Source organism: Camellia sinensis, chromosome 13 (assembly GCF_055761805.1).
Source record: "Camellia sinensis isolate YWXY chromosome 13, ASM5576180v1, whole genome shotgun sequence".
Lineage (NCBI taxonomy): Eukaryota > Viridiplantae > Streptophyta > Magnoliopsida > Ericales > Theaceae > Camellia > Camellia sinensis.
In genome coordinates, this window is record NC_138973.1 from 20,657,684 (window position 1) to 20,677,368 (window position 19,685).

General features: G+C 33.8%; 2 protein-coding genes and 1 long non-coding RNA gene across 7 annotated transcripts; 1 reads left to right on the forward strand and 2 right to left on the reverse strand.

Annotated features, from left to right (window-relative positions):
• Positions 1–7,374: 7,374 nt before the first annotated feature.
• On the reverse strand, positions 7,375–9,663 carry LOC114321810 (uncharacterized). The gene is made up of 3 exons (XR_003650410.2): positions 9,526–9,663; positions 8,827–9,439; positions 7,375–7,773 (listed from the first exon to the last, which is right to left on the reverse strand). It is a non-coding gene; the product is annotated as an uncharacterized LOC114321810 (long non-coding RNA).
• LOC114321807 (phosphoinositide binding protein) lies at positions 7,444–13,436 on the forward strand. Its single transcript, XM_028269038.2, has 8 exons — positions 7,444–7,737; positions 7,999–8,064; positions 8,862–8,930; positions 9,010–9,382; positions 9,541–9,696; positions 12,798–12,847; positions 12,955–13,012; positions 13,101–13,436. Exons 1-8 carry the CDS (start codon positions 7,444–7,446, stop codon positions 13,295–13,297), a joined length of 1,263 nt encoding a protein of 420 aa, XP_028124839.2. The 3' UTR covers positions 13,298–13,436.
• On the reverse strand, positions 13,369–18,940 carry LOC114321808 (putative lactoylglutathione lyase, chloroplastic). 5 transcript variants are annotated; one of them, XM_028269042.2, is made up of 10 exons: positions 18,713–18,940; positions 16,457–16,548; positions 16,091–16,295; positions 15,853–15,977; positions 15,620–15,684; positions 15,010–15,222; positions 14,842–14,889; positions 14,539–14,646; positions 14,231–14,371; positions 13,369–13,639 (listed from the first exon to the last, which is right to left on the reverse strand). In XM_028269042.2, the coding sequence occupies exons 2-10, from the start codon at positions 16,536–16,538 to the stop codon at positions 13,598–13,600; spliced, it is 1,029 nt and encodes a 342-aa protein (XP_028124843.2). In that variant the 5' UTR covers positions 16,539–16,548; positions 18,713–18,940; the 3' UTR covers positions 13,369–13,597. The 5 variants fall into 5 exon arrangements, with proteins under 5 accessions (XP_028124843.2, XP_082757824.1, XP_082757825.1 ...); XM_082901698.1 differs by having other exon boundaries at positions 16,457–16,582; positions 18,713–18,938; XM_082901699.1 differs by having other exon boundaries at positions 16,457–16,579; positions 18,713–18,914.
• Between the last annotated feature and the right edge of the window lie 745 nt (positions 18,941–19,685).

The window sequence follows — 19,685 nt, forward strand, 5'->3', positions numbered from 1 at the left end:
AGTGGTTGTTGTTGTTTTTGTTGTTGTTGTTGTCTATGATGACAGTGACGGCGATGATGATGAAACAAATTGCTATATACAAAATAGGTTTTGATTTGATATGGTATTGCAAAAGATAAAAATATATGAAATTTGTTTTTGTTTTTGTTTTTGTTGTTGATGATGATAATGAAACAGATTGCTATAGGCAATATATGATTTGCTTTGGCTTGGTATTGCAATAGATAGTGGTTTTGTTTGGCTCAACAGATAAGATTTTGTTTAGTTTAATATTTCAACAGAAAGAAAAAAATATTTAAAAAATTTCAACAAATAAAAAAAATTGAACAGATAGAAATTTTAATAGATAAAAATAATTTCAACATATAGTGAACAAAAGTCAACAAGTACAAAAAAGTAAACATATAAAAAAAAAGTCAAGGGGTAAAATTAGAAACAAAATATCCTTCAAGACTTCTCATCAAATTATTTTACAAAAAATAAACTTATCACCAACAAAAAATATATACTAAACCTATTGTCTTAGACAATTATTAGAGTGGACTTTTCACCAATTTTTTCTTTTTTAGTGTTTTTTTATTTATTTTTAATTTACTCTTGCAAATTCTACTTGTCTAGAAAAATTCAAAAAAAATAAAAATAAATAACTAATGACAAAAAAAATTCTTCAGTGATTTTTTTTTTAAAAATTATTCTTGTACTTTTAAAATTTTTGGGAGACTTAAGTATTAGTCCTAACAGGTGAATTTATTATCCAATAGATCTTATGATAATTAATGATAATTTTCATTAAACACTATTAAAAACTATTAATAAATATAAATTTCAGTGATAATTTTAAAAAATCATCACAAAAAGTACTAATTTTTAATTTTTAGCGATAGTTTGAAAATTTGTCAAAAAAAAATACTAATTATAAGTTTAGTTACAATTTATAAAAATTATGATAAAAAAATTACTAATTGTTAATATTTAGCGACATATATAAAAAAATCGTCATAAAAAATTATTTTCAGAGACAATTTTATTGAGATTTTGTTTTCAAAAAAATTTAATAAGAATTAAATTTAACTATTAGAATTTATTAATAATTTATTTTAAATTTTTTTAAGCTAAACAAACCTAAACAAATAAAAAAAAAAATTGACATAATCTTTTAAAAAAAAATCTTTAAATTTTAAAAAATTAACTGAATCCCAAACTCCATACGGTGGATGTAGAATGTGGGATGTGGGGACACTTGGAAAGATTGGTGCATCGTTTTGCACCACTAAGGGTCATATCATGATTATAATTAATAGACTTAAACAAAATAATCAGGAGATTCGCTTTGGTGACTTCCACACTGCCTTGAAGTTACAAATCTCCTTCCTCAAATTGGGCGTAAGTTTCCACTTTTAGTACATGCGCTCGCGCGCGCGAGAGTGAGCGGGAGAGATAGTTCATTGCCTAGGTGAGCTACTAATAAAAAAAGGGACAAATTACAAATACCCCTCGAGGTTTGGTAAAAATACAGATTCCCCCTTGAGGTTTGAGAAATTACAAATTGCCCCATGACGGTCAAATTTTCATAACAAATTAGGAGAAATTAGGGGGGAATCTGTATGAAAATAAAAACCTCAGGGGGCAACTTGTTATGGAAATATAAACCTCAGGGGGTGGGATGTAATTTCTCAAACCTCAGGGGGGAATCTGTATTTTCATCAAACCTCAAGGGGGTGTTTGTAATTTGCCCTAAAAAAATTACCTTTTTAAAACCAATTGCAGTCACTCATTATTGGTAAATTTATGAACAGTAGTGCTACAGAGCCCGAATAGGCAGCGGCTCGAATAGCTCAAAAAAAATTTCTCTAATTTTTTTTTTTTTTCTTTTTAGCAGGAGAAAGGAGGAAGACGAAGAAGGGAAGGAGGGGGAGGGGGAGGGGAGGAAGGAATGGAGGGGGCCTAAAAAATGGAGGAGGAGGCGGCGGAGACGACACGATTGGCGGAGGCGACGAGCGGGGCAGAGCCGACGAGGGGCGGAGGCGACGATCAGAGCAGCGACGGCGACGATCAGAGCAGAGCAGCGAGGCGGCGAAGGCGGAGGCGCGGCGATCGGCTATCGGCGACGGCGACGGCGACGGCCTCTCCCTCTCCCAATTTTTCTCTTTCTCTTTCTCTCCTCCCTCACTGCGTATCAGACTGAGGAAGAAGAAAAAAAAAAAAAAATTGAATGGCTGAAACGACGGGGCATTCGAGGCAAAATTTTTCGGGCCACCAAACATTATTCATTTATGAATTAGTTTGGGAAAGCATGGCATATTTGCATATTTTTTCATGCCCAGATGTGATCAACTAGAATGTCTAGTTTTGGACTTAATTTTTAGGAGAAATTGTAAATAAGTGTAACGGTAAAAAATTATTACATTAGAGATGAAATTTTTTATGATGTAATTTTGACACACAAAAAATTTACATCATGCACATAGAGAATTTACAACATATACATAATAAATTGCATTATTATAAAAATATAAATAATTTTTTTCTCTTTCATATTGATTAGATATTTTCCTAATTTCTACTACACTGCCAGTGGATATATTGCCCGTTTTTATCACAAAGCTGACTACATATGTTCAATACACAACCCAGGTGGGTGGGATTGTGGTTAAGACTTGGGATTTAAACCCCAAGGTCACAGGTTCAATTCTCTTCCTCCTGAGTCAATCTTCTGGGCGAAGTACAGTTGATTAGGAAGTTGGATCTTAAGTTGTCTAATCAGTATTTGATGTGGTGTGGGTTCAATACTCTCCCACTGTGCGAGTCTTGACTTAAGTAGAGTTTGTCTTGGGAGGTCGGGGTAAATTCCCAGGTTATAGTCTCCTCGCTCGGAACGGCTAACAGGACCCTGGTGATGTCTTGGACCCTCGGGAGGGTAGGAGTTAGATCTTAAGTTGTCTAATCAGCACTTGATGTGGTGTGGATTTAATACTCCCTCGCTGTGCAAGTCCTGACTTAAGCAGAGCTTGTCTTGGGAGGTCGGGGTAAATTTCCAGGTTATAGTCTCCTCGCTCGGAACGGCTAACAGGACCCTGGTGATGTCTTGGACCTGCGGGAAGGTAGGAAGGATTTTCCTGTAACAAAAAAAAAAAAAACAAAAAACAAAAAAAACATACACAATTTTTTTTCCCATTATTCATTAGTATTACTTACATGTACACTTGTAACATGATAAATTTAAAATTCATTCAACTTCATAATATACCATTTTATGAAAGGTAAATTACAAATACGCCTCATGAAATTTGATGAAAATACGAATCGTCTCCTATGATTTTAGAAATTACGTTCCACCCCTGAGGTTTTTAATTCTAATTAACAGTTTTTAATAATGTTAGAAATATATTTCAATTAATAATTTAAATAATTTTATTATTGTATAGGAGAGTAATTATGAATTTCATTTTTTTAGTTAATTCTGTTAAATAAAAAATATTTATAAGGAGTTATTTATAATTTTTCAAATCATAAAAGACAATCTATACTTTAAACAAACTTCAAGAAATGTATTTGTAATTTATCCTTTTATAAACGAGTAAAATTCTCTTTCTTTGTGGGTGTTTGAGAAATTGCTATTTTAATATGTTATTTTAATTTTTAATTATTTTAGTAGACTAAAATTTTTATGTTTTGAAAAATAATTTAAATTTTTGTAATTGAATATAATATTTATAAGAAAAATAAAATAATTATAAATTTAATATTTCATTTTACCTTATTAACTATTTTAATTTATTAAATTTTAATCTAAATTGGGCTAAAATTTCACTTCCAAACAGTCCCTTTATTTACTTGATTTGAACCATTTTAGAAGTAGATTGGGTCAAGTCAAGTCAAGTCATAAAACTTGACAACTCACAGAAATGTTTGAGAATAACGACAAAAAAAGTAGACCAAAGAAGTTAGCTGCAGTCAGTCATAGGAGACTCCACCACTAGACTGATTCCTGGGTATAGTTTTGATTACAATTCGCACTAGTAAATTATATTATATTATATTATTATTAGATTTCAAAAATAAAATAAATGTTACAAATTTAAAATTCGTAGAATCCATATCATATTTAAAATAATTTTGATTCATAATTATACAATTTTAAATAGAATTAATTATTTAAAAATTTTATTCATAAATATTATAATAGTTCAGGTTATATTCAAAAAATTTTGAATTAATAAGTTATATTAGTAAAATTGATAATATTATTAATTTTTTTTATTTTTAAAATTAAGAAAATTATCAATTTTATATAGTAATATTCTAGATAATTGTTTCATTAACTGATAAAAAAAATAGAGTATGAGATTAAACGTTTTTACCTTTGTACTTATTTGTTTGATTCAACTATTCAATATAATCGAAAACATTATCAAATTTTTTTTTTGAATTTTAAAACTGAAAACATTATCTTTTTTTATTTTTAAATTTTTTTTTTCAGTTTTGCATGTCAATGTTCCTTCATCATTTTCTTTTATAGACACAAAATTTTTAGTTTTGCATAAAACAATAATTCAAATTTTTTTTTTTTCAAAAAAAAAAAGTTATCTCACTCTGTTTGGCTTCATTTTTCAGAATTCACTTTTTAAAAAATTTTACTTTTTTATTTTTTGTATTTTTTGTTTTTATGGATTTTTTTTAATATTTTAAGTATTTTTTTATTTTTAGACATACCTAATATAAATATACTTAAAAAGTATAATATTTGTGAAAAATTCTTTAAAAGATTCACTAAATACCAAAAATACAAAAAGATATATGAAAATTTAGTATATTTTTTGTATTTTTGTGTATTTATTAATTTTTTAAAATATTTTTTCACAAATATTTTACTATTTAGATATATCTAAGTAAAGTACATTTAAAAAGTAAAAAAATTGCTTAAAATTAAAAAAATGTTTACTAAAAACAAAAAACTTAATTTCCGAAAAACTAAAATCAAAACACTGATTAGTTTTTTTTTTTTTTTTTTTTTTTTTGCACTTTATTATTTTTTTTTTAGTTTTTTCAATTTAAAAGTTGATGTTTTAAAATTTTGAAAATCAAAATAAATATCAAATCATTATGTTCGTAACCATAACCAATCACTGTTTCAAAAAAATCTTAATTAAAATTTAATAAAATATAAATTCATAACTTAAGACTTGTGTAAATATTCCTTTTAAATATATAACATTACAAATTTATTAGATACATATATCACCGCTAGACAAATTCTTGGGTATAGTTTTGATTACAATCTCACACTAGTAAATTATAGGATAAATTACAAAAACATCTCTTGAGATTTACTTAAATTATAAATTATTTTTTGTGATTGCAGAAATTACATTATGTCCTTACGATTTCTAATTTCATAACAAATAGATTCTTTTATTAATAAATTATCAAGTTAATTAATAGCTTTTAATAATGTTAAAATTTTATTTCAATTAATAATTCAGATAATTTTATTATTATATAGGTGAACAGTTAGAAATTTCACTTTTTCAATTAATCCTATTAAATAAAAAATTCTGACAGGGAGGTATTTGTAATTTTTCAAACCACAGGGAACAATTCGTATTTTAAGCAAGCCTCAAGGGATGTATTTATAATTTATTCTAAATTATGTTATATTATTATTAGATTCATAAAATTTATTTCAGAATAAAATAAATATTATAAATTCAAAATTAGTGTAATATAAATCAAACTTAAAATAATTTTAATTCATGAATATACTATTTTAAATATATAACATTACAAATGCATGAGGGCCCTCTATCTTGCTTTAAACAGTGGGGTAATGGTAATGGTGACAAAAGGAAACCCTAGTCATCATGAAATCCGCCGCACCATTAAAAACAATCTTTAAAGCACAAAAAGATGAGACAAAACAATGCAAACATTGATGAGTTGGCGACAAAAGTTTATTCAACTTTAATTGGGACCTTTCAGCCCCATTTGAGAAGTGGGTTGACTTTTTAATTTTTTGATTTTTTTGATTATTTTAATTTGGACTAAAAAGTTTAGTTTGGAAATAATTTTTTGACTTTTTAGTTTTTTTAACTTTTTTTGTGAGAGAATAGTGTAATGATTATGAGTGGGATGTGATGCTTTATTTTTTATGACTAAAATAGGCTATTTTATCTTTTATAGTTAAAATAACCAAAAAAAACCCACTTTAATTCTTCCCAAACGGACCCTCAAGTAGCTTAGGATACATACCTATCTTATATTTTAAAGGAATGTAAAACATAAAAATGTAGCTATGTAATGCTTTATTTTGTTTTATTTTGCTAAAACTCCACATATGACTCGCATAATTGTTGCTTTACTAGAATGGGTAAACATATAATATCAATCCTTCTGTTAATTTAACATAAAATCGTGTTTTGTGATTAAAAATGTTTGGTATATTAACAAATATATTAACTTTAAAATAAAAAAAAAACAAAAGAAAAGTTAAGTAAATTTTTTTAATTTTTATTTATTTGTAACTAAGTGTGTAAGCTAACTTAATGAAAGTGAATTTTATCAATTAACTTACCTAAAAAACTAATGTATATTAATGATTGTTTAAGTGATGATGGTGGTGGCGGCCACGATTGTAATAGTGGAAGGAGTGGCGGCAAGATAAAGATGGTGTCATCAACAACAATGGTGGGGTGTTTTTTGTTATATCAAATAAGAAAATGCGAAAGAAAAAATTAAAAAATATATTCACCCAAACAATTATATTTATTAATTTTCTAATCATACTGAGTGAAAGAAATTGATATTATAAAACTAATAAAAATGTTTCAAATTTTAAAATTTTTATTAAATGTCTCATGAATATAAGATCTACATAGAACTCACATTGTGTGAATCTCACACCTATATAAAATGTTTAGTAAAATTTTTAAAATCTCTAACATTACTCTAAGAATAATGTTATATATATCAATTAATATACTAACTAGTGTACCAATTAATGATTTGACATAATTTAATTTTTTTTATATTTATAATTTAATTAATGAGTAAGATCAATAATAATTGATACATATAGCACCCCTTTACTCTAAAAGCAAATCAATTAATTGTATATGCAATCCAAAATCTAGTATAAATATATAGTTCCACTGCCCCTTTCCCTTTCAAGTTCTATCACAAAAACAAACTAGCTAGGGTACCTCACACAACACACCCATATGTAAAATTATACCACACTCATCTTACTCTGCTTCACCATGATCAACTTCTTCTTGCTTACCAACTTGCATGAGAGAGAGAGAGAGAGAGAGAGAGGTGGCAATTAATCTCATGTTCCTGTTCATCTTTCTAACTAGAAGAGTGAACAAAGAGTGAAGTAAGAAAGATTAACATATACACAAAGGCAACAAGATTATCAAGATTCCAATCAAATCAATTACAAACATGAATAGGCTTGAAAACATAGCAGAGGAAGAGGTTCAAGTGAGCTGGCTTCCTGCGGCGGCGACATGTCCACCGCCAGAAACGCCGACGGAGTCGATGGAGTTCCTGGCTAGGTCATGGAGTCTGTCAGCCATGGAACTCTCTAAAGCTCTTTCTCATACTTGTATACGATTGGTCTCTAATCATCATCATCCAGCAGAGAAGTCACCACCACCACCACCACCACCTGTGAGTTCTGTTGGTGCTGTTGATGATCAACCACACCTCCTAATCTCCACAGCTCCAAAGGAACCTGTAAGATTATTCCATGGCTGTCTTTTTCATTATTCCCTGAATCATACATACATGTAGTTAAAACTGGTCTTCTTCTTCTTCTTTTCTTTTCTTTTTTTTTTTTTTTAGTAATAAAATTTTTGTTTCTCATAGAGTCAAACTCAATATAGTCCAAGAAAGAAAGACAAATAAAAGGTCTATATTTTTATTTTTATTTTTTTCTTGAATGGGTAAGTCATATAATGTGAACTTCATGTAATTTTCCATATGTATGTATTACAGCAACTTCAACCTTTACCAAGTGCAGATAGCCCTCCAACATCTCCAAGAGGAAGTGATGACACTAAGGTATTTCCATATACATTTTGTCTTTTGATTACATTTTCTTTCCCTTTCCAATTTTTTTTTTAAATTTCCCAACCAAACAGAGTCTTAGAGAACAAGGAAAATATTAAAAAATTAAAGATTACGAAACATTTTTTACCAAATTCAATATATATATATATTTTTTTTATTAAAATCAATACATTTTTAATATTTTCACCTATTTTCGAGACAATTTTTTTATCTTAATCTCAACCTGAAATAATGTCCCAAAGGCAATTGTGTCGCACAATTTTTCATACTCAAATTACTCTAATAAAGCCATCTTAATTTTTTATTTAAATTTTTTTTCCAACTACTACATTAAATTTTTTTTCTTTTGGATGCTGCTTCCTTTCCTTAGAGTTGTAATTGTAGGATCAAGTCCGAATGGCAAATGCGAAAACATTATTCATGTCCTGCTATTGGAAAAATATTAAACATGCTTGCACACAAAACTTCACTTTTCTCATGGCATGCTTAATTAGCAACAAATTAATTAAAAGGTTTACATATCCAACTCTTAGAAATATTACTTCTGCTAATCATCAGGCTAAATCACTGAAAAGACCTAGTTGAGACATACTAGATTCATAATTAATTTCATTTGAGAACACACGTGTGCAAAAACGAATCAAATCTACTTAATCATGCTTTTAAAAATTCATTTACTTTTTTAAGTTAATCTTTGGTCTAGGAATTGTTGAGAAAATCAAAAATAAAGGAAAATCAAATTACTTATGATACCTTTGATTAGTACTAACAACAGTTACCCTGTGCAGGAATTGTTCCTACTCCATCAAGCTCTCAACCCAGATTTCCTCACTAGTCAGCAGCTGCTAAAAAATGGGGTATCTTTTTCATCTAAAACTCACCACCATCACAATCATTGTCATCATCACACTGAACACTCTTATTGTTGTTCTTCAGCTATACAGGAACATCATGAGGGGAAGAAAAGTGGGAAGATGGCTGAAAGATCAGAAGGAGAGGAAGAAGCAGGAGCTTAGAACCCACAATGCTCAACTTCACGCAGCTGTGTCTGTGGCTGGTGTTGCTGCTGCCGTGGCAGCTCTTGCAGCCTCGTCAGTGACGTCCCCTGAAAAGCCAACTGCCCGACATAAGGCACCTTCCAAAACATCTACTGCAATGGCATCTGCAGCTGCTCTGGTAGCATCGCATTGTATTGAGATTGCAGAGGAAATGGGAGCTGAGCATGACCAGATCTTGGCAGTTGTTGGTTCTGCGATCAATGCAAGGAATAACGGCGATATCATGGCCCTAACTGCTGGAGCAGCTACAGGTATCACTCCCAACTCTAAATACCCATATTTTCTTTCATGGAAAACCTCTAAACAACCTAAAGCAGGCCAAATCAATTGAAGAATTCTAAATAATCCATTTCTGAATTATTTCCTAATATTGATATAGAATTTTAAGTTTTACCGATAACTAATGCAGCCTTGAGAGGGGCTGCCACACTGAAGGCAAGGCTGGAAAAGGGGTATGGAGCTACAAGTATATCCCTGACTGACGAACAGGTTGAAGAAGCAAATGTCTCAATAGCATTGAACTTTGTTTCTAAAGGGGGCGAGCTTCTTAAACGCACCAGGAAAGGTAATTTGCTGCAAAAGGAAAAAAAAAAAAGTAATTAGGAAATAAAGAATCACACAACAGACCAGCATTTATATTTATAACCTGCTAACACTTATATAGGATTACATGGCACTCACCGTTAAGCAAGTGTTAAATAAATTGATGTATATTATTGATTGATATTGTGTTATGTATTACAACTCCTATATATAGAAGAGAAGGTGGTAGTAGGTGTAGTGTAGTGGAGGTGGTAGGTGAAGTGGGTGCTAGTGGAGATGGTAGGTGGAGGAGTAAATTGGTAAATTCTAACAGCCCCCCGCAAACTCAAGGAGGATAGAAACTAACCAACTTGAGTTTGGAGAGAGGAACAAAACAAGAAAATACATAAAAATAAAATAAAAAACAAAGATAGGAGACACTGTATGGTCGTGTCAGACCGTTGGTGAAGACACTGAAAGGTGGTGTCATAACGTGGTAGAGGACACTGGATGGTGGTGTCATAACGTGGTAGAGGACACTGTAGGGTGGTGTCATAACGTGGTAGAGGACACTGTATGGTGGTGTCATAACGGTGTAGAGGACACTGTATGGTGGTGTCATAACGGGGTAGAGGACACTGTATGGTGGTGTCATAACGTTGTAGAGGACACTGTATGGGGGTGTCATAACGTTGTAGAGGACACTGTATGGTGGTGTCATAACGGTGTAGAGGACACTGGATGGCGGTGTCAGACCGATATAGAAGACAGTTTATGGGGTCATGTCGGACCGTTGAAAATGCTAACCGGAATCAAATGTCGGGACAGTTTATGGGGTCTTGTCGGACCGTTGTAAAAGTTGCACCCTCAAAAGGTGTGCCCAATTTTTCAAAAGGCGTGCCATCAAAAGGCGTGCCCAATTCATCAAAAGGTGTGCCGGACATGATGGCGAGGCACGTGGGCGCCTTGGCTTGCGTGCCCGTTTGTCGGCTGGTGGCAAGAGGCGCGCGATGCGCGTGGCTGCCTCGGCTATAAGATGGAGGCTGAGGCTGAGACTGAGGCAGAGAAAAACTGCGAAAAAAAACTCTGAAAAAAAAACTCTTCTTCGTTTTGCTGAGAGAGATAGTCTGTAACACTCTGTTGCCCAGAAAAATGGCCTCGTCCTCGTCTTCCCGTGGACTGCTCACCCTCTTTCCCGACCTCAACGAGTCAACAAGAGAGACAACTGGTGCGGTGGCACTGGAACCTCAACCAAGCGCCCCAGAGTTTACTCCGTTGAACTTTCCGATGCGGTCTGTGGAGCAAAGAATGGCAGTGCAGTCGGATGTGGAGGCCAATCAGTATACTTTGAAGGCATGTGTGGAAAGCATGACGGCGGTCACAAATTTGTCGAACCGGCTGCAGAGCAGGACAAATGAGGTGCAGTATTTAAACTCCCAGCTGGCTCTGCTCCAACGCATGTATAAGGATGCGCGAGCAGAGATAAGCGTGCTAAGGGCAGAAAACAAGGAGCTGAAGCGGAAGGCCACCGTGATGTTCCGATTTGGAGGGCCGCCATATGCGGCAGTGGAGGAGCAGGGAGTAAATGTGCTCGGTGGCGTGGGAAATCCGGAGGCAACACCGGCAAGGGCTGGCCAAGACGGAGGCAAGAAGAAAAGACCGGCGGCAGAGTAGAGAAGAAAATCCTGCCTGTGGATGTGGTTTTTTTTTTTTTTTTTTTTTTTTATGTAAAATTGTGATCGGGGTTGAGCCCCTGATATGAATAAAATGAGTTTGGTGTGCAGTTCGTCTTCTTCCTCTTTGTTTTTTTTTTTTTGTTTTTTTTTTTTAAAAATAAAATAAATAAATAAATAAATAAAATAAAAGAAGAAAAAGGAAAGTGGAGTAACGTGGGTGATGATAATGTTTTGTGAGTGGAGAATAAAGAAAAGAAAAGAAAGGGGTTGTTTGAAGAATAAAAAATAAAAATAAAAAAGTGTCTGCCATGTGCATGCGTGTGATGAGTGCATTTGTTTGTTTGTTTGTTTGTTTTTTTTTTTTTGTTTTTTTTTGTTTTTTTTTTTAATGAACATTTGCAGAGCTGTCCACCGCTCTCCTGGAAACATCTGTGTGTGTCACCCGAAATAAAGAGAGTGGGTGATATTATATTCAGAAAGTGGGCAGTGAGAGGCATGCCCATGTGGGGCAATGGCTTAAGCATGAATGCTGAAATCACCCATCTTGGTGTAAGAATTGGTTTGCAAGCAGGAAGTTCCTGTTGAGTAAACTTCGAATATTTGGGTCGCTTGGAATTTCGTCTGGGTGCTGAAGAATCAGTTGATCCAGCAGCAGCAGCAGCGCCTCCTCCGGAGCTTGAAGACGGGGCATTTGAATTCATTGAAGTAGAGCTTTCTTTGACGGACACAACCCAACCCAACTACTGATGATGATGATTAAAAAAATCACCCAAGAAAGATGGATCAAAAATGAAGAGGATGATGAAGGTATATGCGATCAAAATATTCAAAACACACACGTATGTATTACGAGCCAGGGGAGGATGAGAAGCTATATCACTTATGCTATGAGTCTGCTTCAGGAAAAAAGTTCAACCGAGATTGTATTCAAGGCGATGGGTAGAGCTATCAACAAAACTGTAACTATTGTGGAGTTAATCAAGAGGAGGATTGTTGGATACATCTTCTGTCGGGTACCAGCCGCCTCTACCAGCTGACCAGGTCAAGGCATGGACTGAATTTGATTATGAAGGAGAAGGATCACCTACTGGTCGTGGAAGGGGCTGCGGTGGTATTCCGGATGGGTTTTCCGGCGCTTCTGAGCTTTGAATGGACAGAACAGAGAGGTAAGAGAGAGGTAAGAGAAGTTACAGTCTGGGTATGTGTAGAGGTCCGGCGGGCAGCCAAGGCGAAGCTGCCGCCCGCCGGTGAAGCAGAATGAATAGGTTCTTAACCTTGCTCTGATACCATGTTAAATAAATTGATGTATATTATTGATTGATATTGTGTTATGTATTACAACTCCTATATATAGAAGAGAAGGTGGTAGTAGGTGTAGTGTAGTGGAGGTGGTAGGTGAAGTGGGTGCTAGTGGAGATGGTAGGTGGAGGAGTAAATTGGTAAATTCTAACAGCAAGTTTTGTTGCAGGAGCTCTCCACTGGAAGCAAGTTTCTATCAACATAAATTCAAATTGGCAGGTAAAACACAGAAGATAGACTAGATAAATTATTGTGTATATGTGCATGCATGAATTCATCATTTTCTGCCCAGAGTCAATACTGAATTAAGTTGGGATGGAAAACAGGTGGTAGCTAAAATGAAAAGCAAGCACATGGCGGGAACATTCACAAAGAAAAAGAAGTGTAAGAAAAACCCTCTATACTGTCACAAGACATCTATTTTACCATGTGTAGTTGACATTATCTGAATCAAGCGATGCTGTGCCTGCAGGTATAGTCTCTGGAGTCTTTTGTGACATCCCAGCATGGACCGGAAGAGAGTGGGAGGACAGCAATGAGCAGAGGGCTTATTTTGGGATAAAAACTGGTGACAGGATAATTGAATTTGAGTGCAGAAATAAAGCTGACAAACAATTGTGGGTCGAGGGGATCCAGTATATGTTGAATTGCCGAGCCAACATTATATGATTTCGAGATAAGAAGGATAGAGCCAACTTCTAAACTGGCATAAATCTAGATTCTGATCTTTCCAAACGAAATTAACATGGAATGTGTACCTCATACTTCAAAAACTGGTATTAGTGAAAGGAAAAAAGAAAACCACTAATTTCAGCTGTTCCAGAGTGATTATATTACATCTACAGAATGGCATCAAACACACTTTTCAAAAAATTGATCTGACAGAAGGCGAGATTTCAATAGACAAAATTGTTATGAATTTCTCCACGAATTCAGTCAAAAAGTGAGACAGCTATAATGATACTTTAGTTACTCTAATTCCTTGAGAAAATCAACATTATCAACAAAGACCTGCAGAAAAGAAAGAAGAAAAAAATTAAAATTATGAGGAAATGTAGTCTGACTACATAAGCTGAACAAAAGCCCTCAAACCATTCCCTGCTCACAACACTAAGTGCAAATAACCTCATCTGAAAAAATGTCCAAGCACAAAATTAAAAGTTAAACCTTAGAAGCATTAGCTCATATAGAGATATTTATTTATTTATTTATTTATTTTTTTTGGGGGGGGGGGGGGGGGACAGCTTATATAGAGATATAACAGTTGGTAAACTTGCTTTGCAAACTCATCCAATTAAGTTTATTGAGAAAAAAGATTGAAGTGTTTGTTGGTTATTTTTCAACAAACATGTCAAGTGGACAATAAGTAGGTTTCTAACCTCGTGAAAGTAAAAGATAGTAAGATGCTTATCTTAAAATCTTGAAATAAATGGTAAGATTTCTTGCATTTAATAATTTACATGGAAAACAAATGACAGTAAAAATAAATAAATAAAAATATTCAAAATAAAAAGTGAATTTTCTTGACTTGCGAGAATGTGTGTGAGAGCTGAGATCATAAAAATAGTCACGAAGCTCAGAATTAGCAGTTCAAAACCTTACCGATTTCCAACCATCAGGGTCCAAGCAGGCTGTAATCTTGGTGTTGATGCCTGGCAAAGGCCCAGGTTCCAGGATTATTTTCCCTCCACACAGTTGAATTGCTTCTGCAGTCTTGTAGACATCATTGGTGCCTATTGCAATCTAGAACAATACAATGAACCAGCATTGTTAGACTAATGACATAGAGTAAGCTTGAAAAAGTATCAAAAGAAATTTCACAATCATATGAATGGTTGACGTGAATTTTTGCAAATGCTTCTCAACCTCTTAACTGTGAATAATGATTAGGATAAGGGTAGAAAGTTCACCTGTGCATAAGCATTTCCTTTGTCATATTCTCTGACCCCATAGTTATATGTCAATTCCACCACTGCATTTTTATCTTCAGGACCATAGCCCATCATGGCTATTGTATACTGGAACATAAGCAAAGCCAAACATAAACCCGAGGAATATGTGCAGAGCATACAGGGCAATTCTATATAAACAACTAAAAAAAAAAGAGGAAAAATTAAAAGCATAAAAAGTTTGTCATAGCAAAACTGCTCACATTGAGGATGGTTACCCCCAAAACAGAGTAATTAGTGACCGACGTATTAGTAAGAACTCACCTTGTATTCTGGGTTATCTCTTTTCCTAAGAAGCTCCATGCCATAGGCCTTTAATTCAAGTAAGATAAAGATTCAGAACTTCAACCAATTGATGTATATGAAAGCAAAACATTCAGTAAAAACTGTTTAAATTTCAGTAGTTTAATTACAGAGAAAACAACTACAAACCTTCTTATAGAAATTTATTGCACGGTCAAGGTCTCCCACTCGCAGCATTACTTGACATAGAGGCTCCGGTGTAGGCCCCCTCTCCAAAAGCTCAAAGGTATAACCATCTGGATCTTTAACGAAGGCAATAACGGTATTGCCACCTTTAACAGGACCAGGGTCCCTTGTAACTTTGCCCCCCTTGGCTTTTACAAGATCCACTGTTTTTGCAACCTAAACAAGTATACAGGTACGTAGACAGTGAAAATATGTAAAACTCAGTGTCTAAAGCATACATTATCAATGCAGGCAGATAACTAAAGTACACTCCAAAAGGTGTAAGAGCACAGGAGATCACTGAAACATAATTAAATTTCAAATATGAAAATCCTATTACAAAAAGAACATGTTGGTGGTGGAAACAAGAGACGCCACTTTTGTTAGTTACACTGATAAGTTGGAAACCCCACCTGCAGCATTACACGGCCTGTCCAGCTGACGGCTTCGGAAAACTTATCCTTTTTAGATTGCTTTAGATTGCAAATATGAGAATGGAACATGTCATGCAGTAAAGACTTGATGCGATTATGACCAAAGAAAGCTAATCTCCTTTCAACTACAATGAACTTACATCTTCGACTGCAATACCAAAATGTCCAAAACCAGTTCCAATGTCATACTTGTCCATTCCATAATCTGCATGTGTTATTAAATCCCAAAAACCAATAAGAAATCAGCATATTATGGAGTGTGTTATAGATTTCATTAAGAGACTGGGCACACATGGGCATTTAAAAGAAGTGAATTTGACCATTCAAACTTCCAGCATGTATGGCAAAGACGTTGACTAATTAGATGGCTTACTGTAAGTAAGTTCAACAGTAAAATGGGAATCTTCAGGTCCATATCCAAGAAAAGCATTTGAATATCTCTCCTCCGGTATGTCACGTTTTCTCAACAGCTTCATACCCAAGCACTCAGTATAAAATCTGTAATCACCATAATTATATCAGCACCCAGTATGAACTATGATTTATGTTTCAGGGGGATTGTGAAACAGCAACCCAGTGAAGCAGTATACACTCTATCAAAATATACGTACTTTATTGTCTTATCCAAATCCCCAACACGATAAACAACATGAAGCATTCTTCTCTTGTCATTTTTGACCCACTTGAATGCATTCTCCTCCGTGACAAATGTACTTGGTTGTGCCATATTTGCTGCTGTACTGGCCTCTATAATGGTCCCCTCGGATCTTAGCAATGTAGAAGCTTTTACATCAAATAACGGTGACAGAGGGATAGCTGGATCACCAATTAAAAAGAAAAGAAAACTATAGTAGTAAAAACATTTGGAGAAGATTGGATTCTTTTTAAAGTGAATCTTTGGCTCTAAAAAATTTTTAATTCGAAAGTTAAAAGGCCAAAAAAAGGAACTAGTGTCAAAGCTATTGAAAGCAACACACCTCTAAAAAATAGGAGCAGCAACAAAGCACCATTTCCGAGGAAGAAAAGAGATAAGCAATAGAGTAGTAGGAACCTTCCCATTGGCAATCCCCTTGACATTCAGATTTAACCAGAAAAACACGCTGCTGGTAAAAATTGGAGGCACATGACTTTGGAATGATACCACACTATAGCATTAACAATTAGGTTTCCCATTCATGGCTCTCTTCAAGTTTGCTTAATCAACAAATTGTATAAAATTAGGGCTGACCAAGGTTCCCCCAAGTAAATACTGGGACCAAAAAGATTAATTTTCTGTGAAATATTACTAAAGAGTGGCTTTGTTTGAGTGAAGAAGTAGAGAACAAAACCCTAAGTCGAGAGAAAAGAAAAAAAAAAGAAGAAGAAGAAAAAATCGACTTCACGAAAGGAAAGTGAAAACCAACTAAGTTAATTTACATGGTTCCATTAAGCTCATTTGACTGAACATTCTGTCTCCCTTGGGGCCCTAATCCAAACTTTTATGATTTCATTTCCTCTCCCACATTTCCCAACACCAATACTTTGGTCTCTCAGTGCATGTGTGTTTCTATATAAAAGTGTACATGTATGTATTATGCGTAAATTATAAAAGGTCAGGGAGAGCCACATGTACGCAACCTTGGCTCCATATGCAAGGAGTCTGTTTCTGTAGTTTGAACAAGTGACCCTCAAGTTACAATAGAGCAACCTCACCATTAAGTCAAGGCCCGGACTCTATTATGCATAAGTATATACACATTTTTAAGGCATGTTTGGTGTAAATTTTTTAAAACTGAAAATTCCTAGTAAAATAACAAAAGCTAAAAGTACCCTCTCCAGCAGAATATAATCACTTTTTTAAGCTTATTTAAGATATTTCTGCCCAATAACTACAACAAACACTCTTGACAAAGATTTCTAAATTAAGGGGGGGAAAGACAAATAAATGAGTCCGGCTCCTCTCCAACTCTACTTGAATAAGAGGATCCTCCAATCTTATCTAATAGTGCAACACGTGGCGGCTCAATCCATCCATTGGATAGGATTTTAACATATTAAAAAGATCTAATTTTGAGTCTAAATGCATCCTTTCAGGTTTCAACCTCAATTTTTTTTTTGGCTGGCAGCAAAACCTCAGTCCATTAACTTTTTGAAATTTCACTGAGGCCTCGTTTGGCAAGAGGCTATTTTAGCCAATTAGCCAAAAAGTTACTAAATTAGCCAAAAAGCCAACAACCCATACCAAAAAGTCAAAGATTCTCTTTTCTCTCTACTTTTTGCACATCTTTTCGTAATTAGCCAAAAAGTCATCCCAAACATACAAGTTTTTTTTACCTACCTTTTTAGCCAAATAGCCAAAAAGTTACTAAATTAGCCTGTTCCCAAACGAGGCCTCATCTTTCTTTTTCTTTTTCTTTTTCTTTTTCTTTTTTTAAAATACAAACCCAAATCTGTGATTTTCTTTTCCTCATCTTTTCATCCTTCAAAAATTTATATATGTGGAGAAACAACTCACAATCATGAAGCTAAAATTTGAGAAGCATCTAAGTATTCATGATAGGCCAAATCTTGGTTTACCAATATGATTTGATTTGACAAGTCATTAAAGTGTTGGATCTCCTAATAGAGAAAGGGCCAGAAATTTGTTTGAAACAAATGAGAGATCAAAGAAGTCATCAAAACAAAATCAACCTACCAACCAACACCAAGGATAGTCTGTTTCTGTTTCTGTTTCTTAACAAATCGCTTGTCTTGTCGGCATCTATCTATATATCTATCTATCTATGTCAAGTTTCTGCTTAGCCAAAAACAACAGGAGTGACTGAAAAATGGGTTCATCTAGGGTGAAAAAGAAAGTTATTTATTTAATGTAGAGTGTTTTAATGCTGACCACTCAATGGTAAGACAAATAAATAGCCACGTGCCACTCTACTAAATTGGTATTGGACTCCAAATAAACAAGTCAATAGGCTCGCCCGTACATGAATTTATGCCACATTTGAAAGCTTAATATATAAAACTAAGCGGTTGATTTGGCTAAATTCAAGTTTTTAATTTGTTTCCAAACTAAAAACAGCCAAATTAGATCACTCCAATTTTTCATTTTCCATATTATCCAATCTCAATATCGCACAAAGATTCGTTGCGTTGTGTTGTGTTGTATGTATATATGCATAGACATAATAAGCACACTGTATAATAACAATAATAATAATGTACAGAGTGAAAGGAAAAATTAGGGATTGAATATGTACCAGTGGTGAGGTGAAAGAGAGCGAGTCTTCGAGAAGCGCTATAATCAGGAGACACAGGAAGATGGAGACGAGAAGAAGAAGAAGAAGAAGAAGACAATGAGAGAGAAGGTCCTAGTGAAGGGGACAATGGTGCCGATGAGCAAGCCCCTACTTGAATCCCCGCCATTTTCTCTCTCTCTCTCTCTCTCTCTCTCTCTCAACCGTGTCCTCTGTTATCCTCTCATACATGGATTATCCTCTCACAAGACCCCTTTTTCTGAGACTGGGCCAGCCCAATTTTACAAGGATTAAAATTGTTAGCCCAAATATGTTTGTTCTTGTTAATGGATTCAAAAAAGGTTTTATACCTAACAAATGAGTCATGCATGTTAATTATATCGTACAGGCCCTAGTTAATTGATAAATAGATTGAGTTGGTACCTAGTTATTTTAGTTATTAATTTTTTGAATTTTTGAATTTTTTGTGTGACTATTTTGAAAGGTTGTCAAAACAACCTTAAGGTAATACAAATAATTAAATGGGTGGCGCTAATGCTACGCATGGAAAGTATGGAGTCACGCACGTTTATTGTGCAGTAGTTTGAAATGATACTCTTATCCTCATATGACATCAGTTATAATTTGGCTATTCATTCTTCACACAATTTTCCTAAACTGTCCATTTGTGTGACTTTTTGTTTGCCTAACTATCCAAAATTTCTATTAGTCATTCACTTTTCCTTTCATCCCAATTTGACTTGACAATCATTTTCTGACTCAAAAAAATTGGTCTCTTTCTCACCTCTCAGGTATATATACTCTACTATCTATTTGTATTTAAATATTTAGAATTGATTTAGTTTATTATTATTATTTATTTTATGTGAGTTTTAGAATTTTCTATGAAGATATACTAATGAACTATATAATTTTTAGGCTTACATGATTTACGATTTTTTTTATTTGTTGGGTTCATGAGATGATTAACAGTAAA